Consider the following 19,823-nt stretch of genomic DNA (forward strand, 5'->3'; position numbering starts at 1 on the left):
TTCATAGTGTCATATTTTGTTTTGTTTTTCCATCATAGTCTTCATGATTATTTTGGGGCTATTTAATCATTTGTATATTTAATTGTTTTTAATGTTTATCCCCTGCCTCCATTTATGTTGTAAATTCCATAAGGTCATGAATCAATGCTTTATTGACCATTGAATACCCACAGCCTGGAACAGTGTTGGACACTTCCTTTAATGATCTATTTTTATTTGTTGAATGAATAGATGAAGTTAATCATTGATTGATATTTATTATTCAGGCATGTCAGAATATGTATTTCTCAACCATCATTTTGAAAACTGGTTTTTATTTCATGACTTTTTTTTTAATGATTTGAGGAAGAATCAGGGTAGATGTTTAGAACTTTGATTTTAATCTATTTCAAGAAACTTGCTATGTGATCCTGAAAATGTATTATATAAAAACTTTCCATTAAATATTTTTGTAGGTGGGAAAATTTTACTAACCTCAGTGGTATATTTTGTAGTTGAGCTGAACAAATAAAATAGAGTGCTGGACATGCCCTATGTCATTTCACGACAGTTTTCCCATGTATACAAATAATCCTGGGTATAGCCTTTATCACCTGTTTCCTGTGATTTTTTTTAATGTGGTTTTTGAGGTCAGTTCATAAGGCTTTGAAACTTAAGTGTGTGAGGTACTTTTCTGCCTTTCAGAATATTTTATTGTTTTTATTGTTGTTAGAGAGAAGAGAAAAATCTGTTTATTCAGAATCCTTCTGGTGGCTTTGCCTCAAAGTTGGGGAAAGGTGAGAGTTCACTTCTGACCCAGCCCAACATATTTCACTTTCAATATTCACTAGTGTCCAGAATTATCCAGTGTGTGCTCAGGTTTTTTGTTTGTTTTGCCTAGGGTTTATGTTTTCATTTTGGCTAACTTTTTTCACATTCCTTTTTTTTGGCTGCATTGGGTCTTCGTTGCGAGCGGGCTTTCTCTAGTTGCGGTGAGCAGGGGTTACTCTTCGTTGCAATTGCTGAGGCTTCTCTTTTTGCGGAGCACAGGCTCTAGGCACGTGAGCTTCAGTAGTTGTGGCACGTGGGCTCTAGAGCACAGGCTCAGTAGTTGTGGCGCACGGGCTTAGTTGCTCCGTGGCATGTGGGATCTTCCCGGACCAGTGCTTGAGCCCGTGTCCCCTGCATTGGCGGGCGGATTCTTAACCACTGGGCCACCAGGGAAGTCCCTTTTTTCACATTCTGACTGCTTATTTTTCCTACTTTGTAGGAAAAATTGTCATCAGTATTTATGAAAAAAAACTATCTGGCTACTCTTCCTATCCTACAGTTTGCATATTTAGCAAGTATCTGGACTTTCCTAGGCTGAGAGATTTGATTGGTTAATACATTCCTCATTTACCGATATCACCAAATAGAGATTTCACTGTATTTAAAGCCAGGACTTACATTCAATATTTAGTGTTTAGTTAACTTCTTAATGAAAATATATTTGTTTTAAAACATTGCTAATAAAAGTTTTCACTGGGAGTAAAAAAAAGAATAAGCATTTCATTTTGCAAGCAGCATCATCAATTTGGAAACTTACTCCTAACAAATACATTCTAGTGGAATGAATTTTAACTTTTAGCTTCTGCAACCAGGTAGTAGGAAACTTTGGCTAGAAACTGTACCAATGTGGAGATGAGGATTTGGTCAGGGTCTTTATGATTAGATTTATTTTCTAATTTCGGGTGCATTACACAGACACTAGTGTTCAGCACTGACTGGGTGAGTTTATATATGTGAAAGCTGTTGTAAAGCTTGTGGATAAAGGATTTATAAACCCTGCTGTATATGTTTTTCAATATTGAAGATTACCAAAGAGGTTATTACAAGGTCTTTTCTGCAGAAGATTTACCCTGCTGAATTAGAAAATGTCTTAGCATTGCTTTCCTTAAGGATAAAACAAAACAAAAACTTTTAAGCCACTAAAAGCTCTTTATCCTTTCCAAGGAATATAGTGTGTTTGCGGGGAGAGAGGAGGGGACGAATGTAAGTAGGTACTGCTTGTATATTTCTGAATCGCGTTTGCAGTGCAGTAGAGAGTTCATTCACTGTTCAGGAATTCCTTCCCTTCAAAATTAAATGTCATTTAGTCTTAACTTGAGACATCACTGTTTATTCAAAACTTATATATATCCTTCTCTAAATTTACTATATATTTCTTGTTAAAATCTATATGACTACAGATTTTCTCTGTTATATGACAAGAATAACATAAACTTTAAATTTGGCTATTTGCAATAAAGAAAATCATATATTTATATACTTCAGTAAAAGTATAATGACTACCTTTGAGAATTTATGTCACATTTTAAAAGTAAAGTAGTGATTTTCCATCTTAACTGCAGTAGATTTTCACACAAAGGAAATTTTCATATTAGTTTTTGTGATACAATATTAAAATGTATTAAAATGTTAGGAAAGAAATCTTAAAATTCTTAAAATAATAATATTATGCTGTTATGTTTTGTGCTATTAAAAAAAAGGCCCCTGTCAGACACAGTAATTGGAATATTTAACTTGCATTTCATATTTGGAAATAAGGCTTCATTTCATCAAAGGACTGGCAATCCATAAACTTTATATTATTGAAAACTAGTGTGATATTGTCACATTGCCTTATGTATTTCCTGACAGAACTCCCCTTCCTTTGTTCTTTCTGTTTGTGTGACACACAAGAAGAGTCATTGCATCTTTTCTCTCACTTGTATGACTTTCTAGTTCATGCCTCACATTCTTAGCATTTTGGGCTAAACCATATTTTCCTGGTGTACACTAAATGGGGATGATAATATTGACAAGCTTTTATAGTTTGGAGTTTGAAATACAATGATACTTTTTTTAAAATTAATTTTTATTGGAGTATAGTTGCTTTGCAATGTTGTGTTAGTTTCTACTGTACAGCAAAATGAATCAGCTAAACATATACATATATTCCCTCTTTTTGGATTTCCTTCCCATTTAGGTCACCGCAGTACATTGAGTAGAGTTTCCTGTGCTACACAGTATGTTCTCATTAGCAATGATACTTTAAAAAAAATAAAATGATACTTTTAAAATTAAAACACCCAATATGTATTAGCAATTACCATCATCATATTGCCTTTTGTGTCATCAATTTCCAGACTCTTTTATCTTTCACCTAATCTGTTTGAATAATTATTTGTTAGTGCTTTTTAAGATTAATTTCATTAATATTATTATTACGTTATTCTTTTATGCTGTAATCTTCCACTACCCTGTATTTGGACTATATTCTGAATCTAATTTGAACCCTCTTTCTGATTTGACTGCTGTTTAGTTCCTGTCTGCCATCTACTCCCAAATCTCTTGTGAATATAATTTCTTTTCCCCATACTTATTGAGTTATAATTGACATAGAATACCGTGTTTGTTTAAGGTGTACAACGTGTTGATTTGATACCCATGTATGTTGTGAAATCATTACCACATTAGAAGTAATTCACACCTTCATCACCTCACATAATTACCATTTATTTTTTTGTGATGGGAACATTTAAGTGTTCTTAGTAACTTTCAAGTATATAATACAGTTTTGTTAGCTATAATCACCATGCTGTACATTAGATGTTCAGAACTTATCCATATTACAACTACTGGAAATTTAAACCCTTTGACCAACATCTCCCCATTTCCCTTAACCCCCAACCCCCAGAAACCACTATTTTATTCTCTGTTTCTATGAGTTTGGCTATTTTAGATTCCATATATAAGTGGTATCTTACAGTATTTGTCTTTCTCTGGTCTGACTTAACCTTACTTAGCATAATTTCCTGAAGGTTCATCATTGTTTGTTACAGATGGCAGGATTTCCTTTTTTCACATGACTTAATAATATTCCATTGTGTGTGTGTATATATATATATATATATATATATATATATACACCACAGCTGCTCTATCCATTTATCCATCAATGTATACTTAGGTTGTTTCCATATCTTGGCTATTGAGAGTAGTGCTGTAATGAACAAGGGGGTACAGATATCTCTTTGAGATCCTCACTCAAAATGCTGAATATAGCTCTCTTTGCTCAGAATTTCTGCCTGGAATATTTTGTTATCTTTTCTCCTATATTCATATATTATTTCGTCTTTAAAGGACATCTCAAGTTTGCTTCCTTCAAGAAATCTGTCTTAAGAAACTAAACAAATTTATCGCTTCATTACTTTGTAATCTGTTTCACATTTTCATTGTACTTTATGATGGTTAAACCTTACATAGGTTGTGCACTCTCTCTTCAACTCTAAGATTCTAGAGTGAAATGGAGACACTTAGGAAGATTCTCAGTACTTTTGCTCTGGACCATCTGTCCATCTGCTCTCCCCTGCTGTGAGCTTTCACCCATCTGATCTTGTTGGCATTATTCTATAATCTTTGGGTTTTAGTAATCATCGATGCTATCTTTTGCCTTTGGGGATTTTGCTACACTCACATTATTAGGGTTCTCTAGATTGTTTTCCAGTTATATTCATGACATGAAATTTCTAAACTGTCAATTTTCACATATCACAGTTATCTATATTATCTATATCTATCTATCTATCTATCTATCTATCTAGGTCAATATGAAGTGATTTATTATGAGGGATTGACTCACAATTATGAAGACTGAGAAGTCCCATGATTTGCTGTTTGCAAGCTGGCAGCCCAGGAAAACCAGTGATGTAGTTCCAACCCGTACTCAAAAACCTGAAAATCAGAGGGCCACTGGTGTAGGCTCTGGCCTATGTCTGAAGGCCTGAGAGCAAGGGGCATCAATGTTAGAGGGCAGAAGATAGTTATCCCAGTTCAAGCAGAGAGAAAATTTACACTTCCTCTGCCTTTTTGTTGTATTCAGGCCCTCACCAGACCACCTTAAATTGGTGAGGGTGATCTCTGTTAGTCTACAGAATCAAATGCTAATCTTTGTTAATCTTTTCCAGAGATGCCCTCAGAGAGGTGCTCAAAAATAATGGTTTAGCAGCTACCTGGGCATCCCTTAGCCCAGTCACAATGACACATAAAATTAACCATCGCACACGAATGTTTATCATTTTCTTGATTTCATATGATACCTCTGAAGCTCCTTCTGCCAGACTTTTGGAATCCCATTCTGTATAGGACCACTCCGAGGCCTGAGATAATCACCAATGTGGATGGAGAATTTAAACAATATCCATGTCTTGTGTTTAGTAACTCCCAGCAGCCACATTGTAACTGATAAATACACATTTAGAGTTAAATTGGCATATCTTTTAAAATTTCTTTTGAATTGTATAATTCTTTTTACTGGATTCTTGTTTATCTTGAAATTATAATTTTACTCGTAAGAACACTTCGAACAGCCAGTTTGGTGTTTTTGACATTTAGGAAAAGGCTGTGATAATAGTGATATGTGAAGTTTGACTCAGTTTTAAAAATTTTTGTCCCTCATGAATATAATTGGAAGACAATGTAGAGTATAATTTTATTAAATGTTGAAAACTTATAACAAGTAGATATGAGTTCATTTATTCAAACACTTGCTACATTTTTTAGGCACCCTCCATGTGGATAATGTCACTTAAAGGTCACCATTTCGTATATATATCCTCAAAAAGAATGATTAATGTTACCCTCGTGCTGAAGCTCCATAAGTCAGAAGGATAGCTTTACAGTAATTGTTTTATGACATCCCTCTCATTAGGACATTTTTTCCCTGTAATTTCAGAAATTCTAAATTTCATGCTTTTCTTTCTGACCTCAGAACATAATTGCCCTTGGTTATTTCTTTATGGTGTCAATTTTAATTGTCACTGTGTTACACTTAATTAAATACTAAAGTATTTAAATTATATGTATTCTTTGTCGAAATAGACTTTTGAAATTCAGTATATTAGATGCTTACTGGTAGTAGATGTACTTTTATAGAAAGTAGATGATAGTTTGATATTTCACTGGATTTCCAGTGTTATTTTTGCTGCCAAACATTTCAGACTAGATTTTCAGAGCACATTTTTTAAAATTTGGATAAGTGTGTTGGCATGTAAAACAGCACAGAGAAAATACTTATATTTAAGAAAATTATGTCATAGGTTCTGCTGAAACTTAAAATTGGGAATATTTGCTTTTTGGCAGCATTTAAGTAATGAAGAATTTTTAAAAGGCATTGCCAATACTTTATTATAGGCAGTAACCCACTTCCAGATATGTAAGTGTCCTTCTCTATAATTAAGAAACACCTTTAAAATCATTAGCCTTGACCTACAAATAGTTTAATTTACTTCTTTCTCATAAGGAACCAGATCTATTTTCTTTTTATTTTAAAGTTTTCAAAAGAGGCTTTTTTTCCCCTTCTTATGATCATTGGGATACAGGGGGGGAAAAAAACTTAACACCTATTAGTAATCTGTTTTTAGTGCTGAACCTGGATTATTTATGTATTATATATAATGCATAATATAAAATATGTGTATAATAAATTATATATATATGGAATGTTATATTTTTTAAATTAACGGCCCAAACTATGTTTAAGCAAAGGGATGGTAATATTAGACTCTGTGTGGGTCATTCATAGTATTTTTCTTTTATTGATTTGGTAATTCTTCAGTATCATCCAACAGTTTCAATGTCCACTCTTTAAACATTCCTTCATAATTGATTCTGCACTGTATTAGTAATATATAGCCCAAAACTTAGTGGCTTAAAACAGTAAAGGTTTATTATCTTCTGTGGTTTTTTTAGGTTAGGAATCTGGGAATAGTTTAATTTGCTGGTTCTGACTCCAGGTCTCTCATAGGGTTGTAGTTACCCAAAGGAAGGGTTTCTTGTGGCTGGAGGGTCAGCCTCCAAGATGCCTCACTTGCCGGCCTTGCAAGTTCATTCTGGCTGTCGGCATAGTGTTCATCCTTTTCTGGACCTCTCCTTGGGGCTGCTTGAATGTGCTCAAGATTTGGTGACCGGCTTTATACAAAGTGAGTGATTGAAGAGAGGTTAAAGCTGCAATGTCTTGTTAATGAACTGCTCTTGGAAATCACACACTTTCTACCAGGCTGTGTCCATTAGAAGTGAGTCACTAAGTAAAGCCCACATTCAAGAGGAAAGGGAAAAAAAATGGAGAAGTAGCAAGGAATGATGAACGTATTTTAAAACTGCCACGTGCACATGTTTAATACAATCTTTCTCCCTCCAAGGGTTATCTTATCTACTGCTCTGGTTTGAGAACTACCTTACAATTCTCAAATTTATGAAGATCTCTCTTCTAAATCACTGACCTGTATTCAACTTCCTACTAGATTTTGTTCATGGCACTACAATCTAATCACTTGCTTATGCCAGAAACCTGGTAGTCATCCTTGTACCCTCACTTTTACCCTTCATGTTCAACCAATCATCAAATCATGTAATTTTTTTTGTCCCTAAACATAGGTCAAATATGTTCTCTGTCGTTACCCATTTAAAGCAACTGTTTTATCTTTACCGCTGCAAAATAGCCTTTTAATTTGCATTTTCTTATCTATGCTTACAATTTTTTCTTAGTAAATTTAATTTTATTTAATACATGGGATTTGGGGTAAACAAAGTATAAAAGTAAGGAAATGAAAAATAAATAAAAATATAAGCTGTATTGCTAATAGTTTTTAATATCACAACAAACAGACACATAGGGCAGGCTGAAGATTTTAGTTTCTGCCTAATAGAGAATAGACTGCACCATTTATTTTTGAGTGGATCATTGAATATGTAAAACAATCCATGGAAAACCAGATTTGAACAGTGCATTGAAGGCTTGGCCCAGGGAGAGATATATATAAGTGCTTGATTCATCTGTCCTAAAACTAAGTAGCAGTGGCCGGCATATTGTCCATTTAGTGAAAATCTAAATGAAAATCTTCCTTAAATAGATACACAGTGCTTTTCTCTATGTTATATATATGATCATCAACTAAGTAGTACGCTCTTCTACATTTCTTCAGTGGCTACTGATACTCCACCTTCTGCATTTATTCTCCTCTACATCTATCCTCTTCAGCTACTTACTGTTATTACCATGGTTTTAGACTATAGTCTACTCATACATTCTAGACTCATGAACCCAAATGAAAATTAAACATTCCTGAGTGTTATCCTGACACCTTAAATTCAACATGTTTAAAAACTTAATTAATTATACTGGGTTAATGCCCTCAACCAACTAACTGGCTGCTTACCTCTTAATCTGTGTTTAGTCTTTTACTTATTGATATCTTTTGTCCTAAAATCCTATGTCTCAAGTAGCACTCCCTTCTTTGAATGCTACCCTGTAAAGCCCTAGGGTTATCCTAGCAAGTCTCTGACCCCTGTCCTTGAGTCCAGGAGGAATCAATTGACTCTGGTCATCACCTTTTAGCACCCTGCTCCCGCCCTCACCCCATCTTTAGACTGGTATCTTTAGTTATCATAACCCACATCCACCAAGAATTTAAAGCATTTTGAGTCAAAGGTCATCAAGCAGGATTGCAGTAGGAAAGCCCAAGAAGAGAGTAACAAAAAACAAGAAGTTTTAACAACAGATTGGCTGAGGTCTCAGAAAAGGAAGAATAAGAGTGATTTGTGCAGAAACAAGTGAGCAAGAACCGGGAGCTAATTCTCCTGTTGTTTAATCCTTGGTCAGGAGCACTTTTAATTAGGGATGTGTTCTGCATGGAACTTGGGCAATTCCTGAGGTTCTGGACGTCCTTAGCAGAGAAGCTTAGTTTCATTTGCGTCCTCTTAGTCCCATGGTCAGTGGGTAGTTCCAAAGTGCAGCATCTTAACAGAAGTCTACCAGATTTCACATCTGAAGCTTTTCCCATTTATTCAGCCAATGTCTATTACACACCTAATAGGTGACACTCTGTTCTTTGTTACCACAAATTAACTCATGGTATGAAAATGAGAAGGACCTCAAGAATATGCCATCTGGGCTTCCCTGGTGGCGCAGTGGTTGAGAGTCCGCCTGCCGATGCAGGAGACGTGGGTTCGTGCCCCGGTCTGGGAAGATCCCACGTGCCGTGGAGCGGCTGGGTCCGTGAGCCATGGCCGGTGAGCCTGCGCGTCCGGAGCCTGTGCTCCGCAACGGGAGAGGCCACAACAGTGAGAGGCTCGCGTACCAAAAAACAAAAAGAAAGAAAAAAAAGAATATGCCATCTTTTCCCCGTATTATTTCACTGGCTAACTTGCATTGAATTGTTGACATTTTCCGTGTCTTAGTTGTGTTCTCTAGTAACCAAAATCTCTCCGTTGTTAGCATGGTAGCTGAATGGTAAGAAAGACAAAACAACAACAACAAAAATCTTTTAACTTAAGCATATTTTTCCATTGGACTTTAGTTGCTGATTAAAGCATTTAGCAATGTAATTAAAATAATTTAAATAGCTAATTAGATATGTTATAGAATAGTTTCCAGTAATACATTCCTTTAAACAAAGCATTCATTATTCAGGAATGCAATTTATCACTGAATTACTGATACTAATGCAATTATATGTTAAATGGAAGAAAGCATCCACAAATCAACCCTAGTACCCTGTAAAAATTTCCATATCTATAACTTTTGAATAATCCTTATAGGCTCAAACGAGATACATGGGAAATTTGCCCTCGACATTTTAGTTGACTTTGCCACTGTCTGGTTCTAAATCATGTTTTTGACAGTTAAGACCCAAATTAAAGCTATGTCTGTGTACGCGTTTTAGCAAAATGGACTGATGAGTTTAATCAACCAAATTGTCCACTTAGTCAAACAATGCTTTGACTTTATTATTTGCTTATTTTTATTTCTTTGTTAAATTGTTTTTTAACAATATGACTTAATAGGTTAGGTTAACAAAATATAGCAAGATCAACTCAATGTTTGGAAGCAGTTTCAATCTGATTTTTAAAAAATGGCTATACCAAAGTTAAGAAAAAAATTGTCTCAGCAAATGCTCAAAATTGAGTTTACTGTAAAGCATTCTGAAAAATTCTGATTTCAAGAACATTTTATTTAAAAAGTAAGCAAAAAATATCTATTATTCTATTTAAACTGATTGAAAATGTGAAACTGGATTCCCAAATTGGAACATTTTTATTTTTCAATGATTTTATTGCTTAAAATGCTATATACAGTAATGAAAATATCTTTTTCCATTAAAATAGAATCTGAGTGTTAAAAAGGACTTCATGTTTAAACAGCCATCTAATTTCTAAGTGATAAATACATATATTTTAGGAACCATAGAAACACACATTTCAGAAATTCAGTGTCTATTGTGAGACTACCCTGTCAAAATGTTGACTCAAGAACAAACTTTAAAAATATTGTTACCGGGCTTGCCTGGTGGCGCAGTGGTTAAGAATCTGCCTGCCAATGCAGGGGACATGGGTTCGAGCCCTGCTCCGAGAAGATCCCACATGCCGCGGAGCAACTATGCCTGTGCGCCACAACTATTGAGCCTGCGCTTTAGAGCCCGTGCCCTTCAACAAGAGAAGCCACCGCAATGAGAAGCCTATGCACCACAACAAAGAGTAGTCCCCGCTCACCACAGCTAGAGAAAGCCCGCTTGCAGCAACGAAGACCCAATGCAGCCAAAAATAAAATAAATTTATAAAAAAAAAAAATTATTACCACCAATCTTTGTGTTAACTCTCTTTGATCAGTGCTGTGGATGTGCTAGATTCAGGTGTGTGTGTTTCCGTGTGTGTATCTGTCTGTCTGTGTTTGAGGGGGATTGAGGACAAAACAAGAAAGATGTTGAATGACAACCAGAATGGAATTAACTGTGCAGTGCAGCTTGAGTGACCTATTCGGAAGTTATGCATGTGGTCTTTGGTACATGTATAGTTTTTCCAAAATGGTATAGAAATGATATAAAAACGAATGTCATTTTCTATTTTGAAATAATAGGTATGGTTTCATAAACCAAATCAATATTTTCTGTAGAGTTTCAAGTGAAAATATTTATAGTAATAAAATCTCTTTTTCCCTATTCCCACTCTTTTTACACTTTCTTGCTTCTCTCCTCCCTTCTTTGCTTTCCACATTTCATGCTTACTAAAAAAGCCATAAGAAAAGGTGAATGTATTTATTTAAATACATTTTTATGTATGTGCCAGCATTAGTGAGTTAATCAACTATCAATGCAAATTTATAGCTATCATATATTTATCTCTATAATTAATTCTCTTATGTGAAAATCACCTTACTAGCTGGTTGGTAAAGAATTTAAGAATTTCAATTATGTGCTTTTAAACGAAGACTTGTTGAGTTTTTACAATTAAACATTTGACTGTTTTCCAATAATGTACTGATTATATTCACAGTCTTGGATTGTGAAACTGTTAAATCTGACGTGAAAAGATAGACAGTTTGCTGTATAAAAATGAAATACATATATTCAGCAAACATATGAAACCAAACAACAAACTAGAAAAACATATTTGCCACAAGTATAAAGGACAACTTTTCAATTTTCTTCTATCCAAACAACTTTTACAATAACAATGTATAATAAAAAAAGATGAAGGGTCAAGAAACATGGAAATATATTTCATTGTATAAATAAAATGGTGAAAATTCAAATAAGGACGTTATATCATTCTTTGTCTATCACATTGGCAAAATACAAAGGAATTGGTAATGTGTAGTTTTGAAGAGGAAAGTACTGCTGGTGGAAGTGTACATTTTTAAGATTTTTGGACATCTAGTTGTTGATATTTGCCAAATTTCAAATATATTTATGCCTTCATCAATTTCATTTATTAACATATACTGTAAAATATATTTGGATAGTTATATATTTTCTAAAATGTTATAGCCAAGGTACACAGGTAAGTTTATACTTCTTGCAGTATTATGACACAAAAACACTGGGACATTTCTTGTTTTTTGAATTTTATTTTATTTATTTTTTTATACACAGGTTCTTTGTAGTCATCCATTTTATACACATCAGTGTATACATGTCAATCATTTCTAAGTGCCCATTAACATAAGACCAATTAAATAATGTTTTATATGTATATGTAATGTAGCCATTAAAAATGAGGGATACAACATAGGAATGAAAAGACTTCCACCATATATTGTTAAATTAATAAGTAAAATAAATCAAGATATGAAACAATGTGTGTAGTGTGACACTACCCGATTAAAAGTTACTTAAGAAAATTAAAAGAGGGATGGGAAGAAATAGACAATGTTTGTTTTTTTTCTGTAGACAGTTCTAATAGAAAAGTCACCACATTTTTAACTGCTTACCTCTTGACGGTGTGGGAAGGGAGCTGAAGGAAAATTTAATTTGTCTCCTTACAAATCTCTATTTTCTTAAAGAACATTCACTATTTCTATAATTAACTCAAAAAATATACTGATTATGTTATTACCTGAAACAATGAAACTGTTTCAAAATTGAAATAGATTATTTAAATAAGTATATATAAACTCAAGAGCAGTACGTTTTTTGTTGTTGTTCATGGTTTCTATTAAAAAACAAAACAAATACACACAGTATTCCCGAGGTTAATCTGAGAATCTTGTTTTACAAACTGCATGATATTTCTGTATAGTCTTTACCTCACATACCGGCCAGTGTTTTAGAAAATCCAGAGTGCTTTGTTCCATTTATAAGAAAAATACCTGTGAGATAAGGTTTCTAAGAAATAATTGTTATAGCTAGATTTTTAAAAATTCTGTCAAGTTACTGAAATGAGAGATAGTCTACTTTTAGTTAAAATTATGAATTGCAACTGCTTTATTCCTTTATATTAGTATATCAGAAATGGGTACTTTTCCTTTCTATGTAACAAAGATGACTTATTTTTCTTCCTCCTCCTGGTAGCTTTCAGCCGTGCCCCGATTCCGATGGCTGTGGTCCGCAGAGAGCTCTCCTGTGAGAGCTACCCCATAGAACTCCGCTGTCCAGGAACAGATGTCATCATGATTGAAAGTGCCAACTATGGGAGGACTGATGACAAAATTTGTGACTCTGACCCTGCTCAGATGGAGAATATACGATGCTATCTGCCTGATGCCTATAAGATTATGTCTCAAAGGTATGATATTTCTAATATTCTTTGTGCATTTAATATAAACTCTCAACATGCATCTGTGTGACATACTGAGCATAGGTACACATAAAATTGTGTACTTTAGGATACTTTGAACTACTTCTTCAATATCAAACTATTCCCCATATCACTAAAATGCTAGTGCTAGAAATTGTAAATGGCATTTGGAAAATATTAGAATGTATTAGATTAGTTATTGTTTCATGTGTTCTATTCTGTATTCTCTAGAACTGAGTTCATTAGTTGAGAAACTAAATTTATTTTTCAGTTTTCATGAACAGAATTATGTAATTTTCTCCAGAAATTACAGAAAAATTATTTTACTGCTAACATTGATTTCCATTAGTGTGGGAAAAAGAGTAAAATTTAAATTCAGAGGCAATTTTATAACTATTAATCAAAAAATAATAAAGACTATTGAGTAATGATTATTTAGCCTTGGAAAACAATAAAAATATTACTTTGATATCTAGTATATACATTAATTTATTTAATACATTTAAACGATCTGAAATATTACCATAGTAAAATAGTATAAAGTACCATAGAATATCACTGGATAAGTAAAAAAAAATCTTCAATTCTAAAGAGACTGGTCGATTAGAATCTATACTATAGAAAGTTTATATTAAAATTTCTTGATAAATTAGTTAAATATTAAATATATCTCAAATATTTGTTCACTTATTATGATTTCTCAGAAATCAGTGACAGAGTCATTCATTTACGAAAAGCCTTCATACTTTCTGACTACTTGCTCACAAAGTAATTTTTAAAAACTTAATCAATATATGATTTACTTAGTAAATTTGTTTTTCATTAGGATTTCTATTTAGGCATCTCTTTCTTTTGTTTAAGGACTTCTTAAAATATGGGGGAGATCAAACATATGTAAAAATGAATTATAAAAGCAAAGACAGTGGATTTTAAGGATTATCTTTCTTGTACTTAAGAAAGCCTGCCTTATTTTTAACCTTCTTGATACTTAAAATTCTGATATTTACATTGATAGTCAATATTTTTATAAATTTCTGTCGTATAAATTATTCAAAGAAACTATCACATGCCAGGATTTTGATGATCAGAGCATCTGAGGTATACTTGAGGGATAGTGGTCTCTGGGCAAATCTGAGAGCTTTTATTTGTCTATTTCTAAAATGCTGGCTCATGCTAAGGTGAGTGTTAATGAGAAATAAGATTTTAAAATTAGCGATTCCATTTGATTTAAGTTTGGTTGCATTTGGTTCTTCTTGTTGTCTCTTGTTGTTATATATTGACATACCTCCAACTATGGCTAAATTCTCTGACATTATACCTAAAAGAAATCTAATCATTTTGTTGCCTGTAGGTGTTATAATCATCTTTCAGGAGTGGTTATTCCATAAGTAGTATGGAATGGGCACCATGACTAAATTGTTATTTTATTTGTTTCAGTCAGAAAACCAAACACAGGATTCTTCAGAATCCATTCGGGAAGTGGGTTGAGGAGGATTTTCTGCTTTTCTGTGATTAGGTTTTCATTTAAAATGTAGCAGAAGCATTAACTTCACTAGCTTTTTGATCTCTATATGATTTTCACCAGAATTGTCTTAATCCTTTCATTGATATTATTAATGGCTCCCAAAATAAGCCCTTAATCTTATAATTATTGCAAAAAATAGTTACAGTGGATCCTCTGGAGCTACTGAATTATATGGGATGCATCTGTAAAGTGACAAATCTGCAGAGTAAAATTGCTTTAAGCACCCTGAGTAAATCATTTGTAGAAGCCTTCCTGGGGGGTTCTCAACTAAGAATTGTCAGTTAAAATAGCTGTGGTTGATTCTCCATGGAGGCAAGTTTCTTGCTTGTATTTAGACCATTAAATGTACTACATTTACACTTGTCCAAAATAAATGGAGAGAAGAAATCTAGTCCCATTTTGTAAGCTACCAAGATATGGGATGATCACGTCCACTTAAGCTGCTTTAAAATGAACTCTCACTGTCACGCCAATGACAGCATGTTAAATAATGTTCATAATTACTAATTATGATATGGGCACATAATATTAATTATGATGTCAACAGTTTAAATAATGTGTTTGAATTAAAATAATAGTAGAAAAAATCTTTTCCAAAAGGTGTTTTAGATTATTGTGTTTTCTTTCATTTAAACTTCTAGAAAGATACTATATCAGCCTAAAAGTTTTAAGCATGTCTCTACATGGGAGGATTATCACTAAACTCAAAAATTTATTTGTGTGTCTTTGCATAACCTTGTTAAAAACGCTTCCTAACTTACTTCAGCCTCATAAATTAGATGTCACAGGCTATTGGGACTTCTATTCATGCAGATGTTTGAATACACACTGAATGAATGCATAAATAAAACTGTATACTAACATGTTAGTTAGGTGTGAAAAATTGGGGACTTTTATCAGAAAGGGTATGACATGTGATTTCCACATTTTTTTTCCCCAGTAGAACTATGCAATCTGATATCTGCTCTAGAGAAGTCAGTTTCCTCACTACCTTTCAGATTGAGCCTGGTGTTCTCAAATCTAAGTGTGTTCTCATTCCATTCTGTCCCCGATTTCTCTGAGTGTTCTGTGCTTTACTTTTTTTTTTTTTTTGCTTTACGCGGGCCTCTCACTGTTGTGGCCTCTCCCGTTGCGGAGCACAAGCTCCGGACGCGCAGGCTCCGGACGCGCAGGCTCAGCGGCCATGGCTCACGGGCCTAGCTGCTCCGTGGTATGTGGGATCTTCCCAGACCGGGGCACGAACCCGTGTCCCCTGCATCGGCAGGCGGACTCTCAACCACTGCGCCACCAGGGAAGCCCCTACTTTTTTCATTATACTACCAGAAGACTTTTTCATTATACTACTGGAACACATTTATTTATCCTTCTCAGAACTTCTGAGGCCACTCACCTGTTATCATCTACATCCATCATTTTTGCATCCAAACAATAAATGTGTAGTATCATATTTTAGACAGTTTTCTTGTGTAAACTGTAGGCTTCTAGAGGGCAGAGTTTCTGTTATCTTACCTAAAACTAACTTTTAATATGTAATAATCAAATATATGCATATATATGTATATATTTCAAATCAAACCAAATATATATATATTTCAAATCAAATCAAATATATGTATAAATTTAGAAATACACCGTCCAATTTTGTCATGCCATTTAAAAACTTTCTTATCTTTATTTTCTGAGTCATTTTTGTTTCTTTTTACTTTATATACTTAAAAGTTTAAAAAGATAGTACATATAGCTTTTGAATATAAATGTGAAAATGACTACAGATAACTACAGAAATTTTACATTTTTAATGCAGCTGAGGTGTTTATGTTTTCTTCAGCTATTAATGGAAATACTTGCATTTTTTTTCTCTTCATTCTTTTTTATTGAAGTCTGGTTGATAAAACTTGCATTTATTAATTCCACCAATACCTAAAAGTCCATGATATGCTGTTCACTATGACAATTACTCTGCAGGTTGGTGGTTAAATAAGTCTGGCATGGTTCCTGTCCACAAAACTGTTTTTTGGCCAATAAAAAAAAAATAACTATATCATTTGTTCAGTAATTTATTTTTATCTCAGTTACATTTATTGAAGAGTTCAAAACAAGAAGGAATACTCTTTTACCTAGATGATATTAGGGAGTATTCACTGAAGAGAAAGTGTTAGGCTCGTCCTTGAAGGATCGCAGCGTTAGTGGAACTGGAAGAGACCAAAGTGATATTAGATATATAAGTGGATGAATGCCAAAAAAGATCGTGGGAAACAGCTTCTCTTCAGTAACCCTTCACCCATCCTTTTCTGTCATGGCTTCACAAGCTTATTGGTGTCTGCTGTGCAGAGCTTACTCTCTCTGGGCCCTCTTCCAAACGTGCCTGAAGCCAGCCCTCCATCATCCATCCCTATAGACCCAGTACACCTTGACAATTCGATGATAAACTAGCCTGGATGCTATTCCCTTGTCATTAAAAGCTCCGAATGGAGTCCTTCTTATAAATTGGACATAGATTCCATCTAAATGGGGGAAGTTTGAATATCATATGTAATGATATCTTCATGCCAGCTTTTTATGACAAATATTTTAAACATGTGGCATAACAGCCTTATTCTGCATAAAGTTGCCCATATTTTTTAGTTGAAAAGGAATTTTGAACAAGCATGTATATATGTATATGAAGTACAGTGATTTATTGAGGTATAGTATATATACTGAAAATTGCACACATGATAAGTGTACAACTCAGTGAATTTTCACAAACCAAGCTTATCTAACAACAACTAAGTAAAGACAGAACGTTAAGGGTACCTCAGACACCACACCTTGTGCTTTATATCAGCCATCCTCCCCTCAACCAAGAATTGCTGCTATTGGGACTTCTATCATCTTAAATTATTTTGCTCATTTTGTAATTTAAATAAATGGATTCATATAGTATATGCTTTTTGGTGTCTAGCTTCTTTCATTCAGTGTATTCAGTTTTAAATATAACTTTATTGAAGCATTTTTACATATCAAATTCACGCATTTTGAGTGTACAATGATTTTTTTTTTTTTTAGTAAATTTACCAAGTGATACAATCATCACCATAAGTCAGTTTTAGATCATTTACATCACCACAGTAAGATTCTTCACGCCCATTGTTGTTAATTCCCATCTCCTTCTCCACCCCATGCAATGACTAGTCTATTTTCTGTCTTTGTGTCCATCCTTCATGCATTACTTTTTTAAGCTAAAACCTGAATATTTGAAGTCAAGTTAGATTTAGTGGGTGTTTCAATGGGGACGTTATCAAAGAAATACTAGCAGTTATTCCTGGAGGCATGGACATAAATATGTTGCTTGCCTTTTGAATTATGTTAGAATCAAAGATCATGAATCTACACATTTAAGAAGTACCCTCTTTAGAGTTTTCTATCAAGGAGAGACGTTAAATGTATAAAATAGGAGTAATTTTTTTCTGATTGAGTGATTTAAGTTTTACTTTTAATCTTCCAGCACCATTTTAGCAATATTACATTTTCACATGTCATAGTCACATCAAGAACATGCGGAAAAAAAAAAAAGAAAAAGAGGCAGGGAGGGAGAATTGTTTCTCACCTTTCCGGAAAAGTTATGTTTCAGTTTATATCAGTATCACTTCAGGGGATTTTACAGTATACAAAAAGGCCTTTGTTTTTGTTGTGTTTAATCCTGGTGAAGTTAAGAACTCTTTCAATAGCAGTAGAAGAAGAAACGCCAGTGGCAGTTTTTGTATGTACATTGCTGAATAAATGTTCTGCAATAACTGTGTATGTAGACATGAGTTTTTCAATTTGAGTATTCTCCTTTGCTTCCTTGACAGATTCATTACATCATGTCTTGTATTTCTCTTATGAATTATAACAGATCAAAAACAATCCCGCATATCAGGGACTTTTCCATTGAATCCATATTCTAATGCAGTAAAATGAACAAAAGAACAGATAGGCCTAGAAACAGAAGGGAAAAAAGGAGGGAAGGAAATGAAGGAAGGAAGGAAGAAAACTCCCATTCCCAAAGCCCCAATGTAGAGAATATGAAGAAACTGGAAAGTTTCTATCTGGAAAGCATTTATCTCTTCTCTAATATTTTGTCCCATTTTGATTCTGAGAATACATATTTGATAATATTCTACTAAAATGCTTCCTAGTAATCTTTACTAATATTAACTTAATTTTGAATGAAATTATATGTTAGGTATGTGTAGTTTGAAATTCAGAAAGTTAGTAAATGATTCAAGTATTTCAGGATAGCTTAGGATAAAAGTTAAAGGGAGTTGTGTTGGCTGTCTCTTACAGGTCTTGGGGAGTATTAACCCTTTGTGCAGCCATTTTCTAAGCACTGTTCATGGAAACGTGGAATCCCTGAGTCCTTTCTTGGGATTCCACAGGGTCCAAACTATTTTCATAAAAATTCTGACATAAAATTTGCCATTTTGATTGTATTTGACATAGGCACTGATGGTGCAAAAGCAATGGTAGGTAACTGTGGGCATCTTAGCAGGGATCAAGGTAGCAGCAACAGTGTACTTTTAAAAATATGTCAGTTATTTTAATTTCTAATATGATAAATATTGATAGCTATAACTCATATAAACTGATAGTCTTTGAGAATCTTAATTATTTTGAGAGTTAAAAAGGTCATGACACAAAAACTTAGGAAAATCGATGATTCATCAAACACAACTATTTTTTCATTTCTACTTATTGGCTGAAAATTAGTGATTTGTGTTTTGTTTTCATTGTTTTTACATTGCGTAATAGTCATTCTATTTGCTTTAAAATCATCTAGACATTTTCTATGAGTGAATTATTTTTGAAGGGAAGAATATCTGCATGTTATATATATATTATATATATATTCTGCTAATACAGAATCAAATGAGAATTAGACTCATTGCCTGAAAATTACTAACATAATTTTCTGTTCACACACTCATAATTCTCATAAAATTATGAAAACCTCCTTAAATTAAAAATAAAATGATTAAAACAATAGAAACTTAGAATAGCTAATTTTTAAATAAAAAGTACTGCACAGGTTAACTGTATGATTTTGTAGGAGGGGAGGGAGAGCCCTGCCATGATATTATTCTAAACACAAATATGTTGGAAGAAGTAAATTTATAAGTATGTATACTGGGAAAAATATTTTTCAATTTAATGTATTGTTGATGTCAATTTTCTTTTTTAAAAAGAGTCAACCTTGTAAAGA

The 19,823-nt window shown here is 33.6% G+C and overlaps 1 protein-coding gene across 3 annotated transcripts in view; it reads left to right on the forward strand.

The window, feature by feature from the left end:
• The window catches only part of ADGRL3 (adhesion G protein-coupled receptor L3), an 864,166-nt gene that overhangs the window by 374,286 nt on the left and 470,057 nt on the right, over window positions 1-19,823 (forward strand). For all 3 annotated transcript variants that reach the window (XM_027089631.1, XM_027089632.1, XM_027089633.1), the window contains one exon: window positions 12,849-13,062. In XM_027089631.1, coding sequence (XP_026945432.1) covers window positions 12,849-13,062 — 214 coding nt within the window. The remainder of the gene's footprint in view (window positions 1-12,848; window positions 13,063-19,823) is intronic.

Source organism: Aethalodelphis obliquidens, unplaced genomic scaffold, assembly GCF_003676395.1.
Source record: "Aethalodelphis obliquidens isolate GAN/ISIS:26980383/991018 unplaced genomic scaffold, ASM367639v1 scaffold67, whole genome shotgun sequence".
Taxonomy (NCBI): Eukaryota; Metazoa; Chordata; class Mammalia; order Artiodactyla; family Delphinidae; genus Aethalodelphis; species Aethalodelphis obliquidens.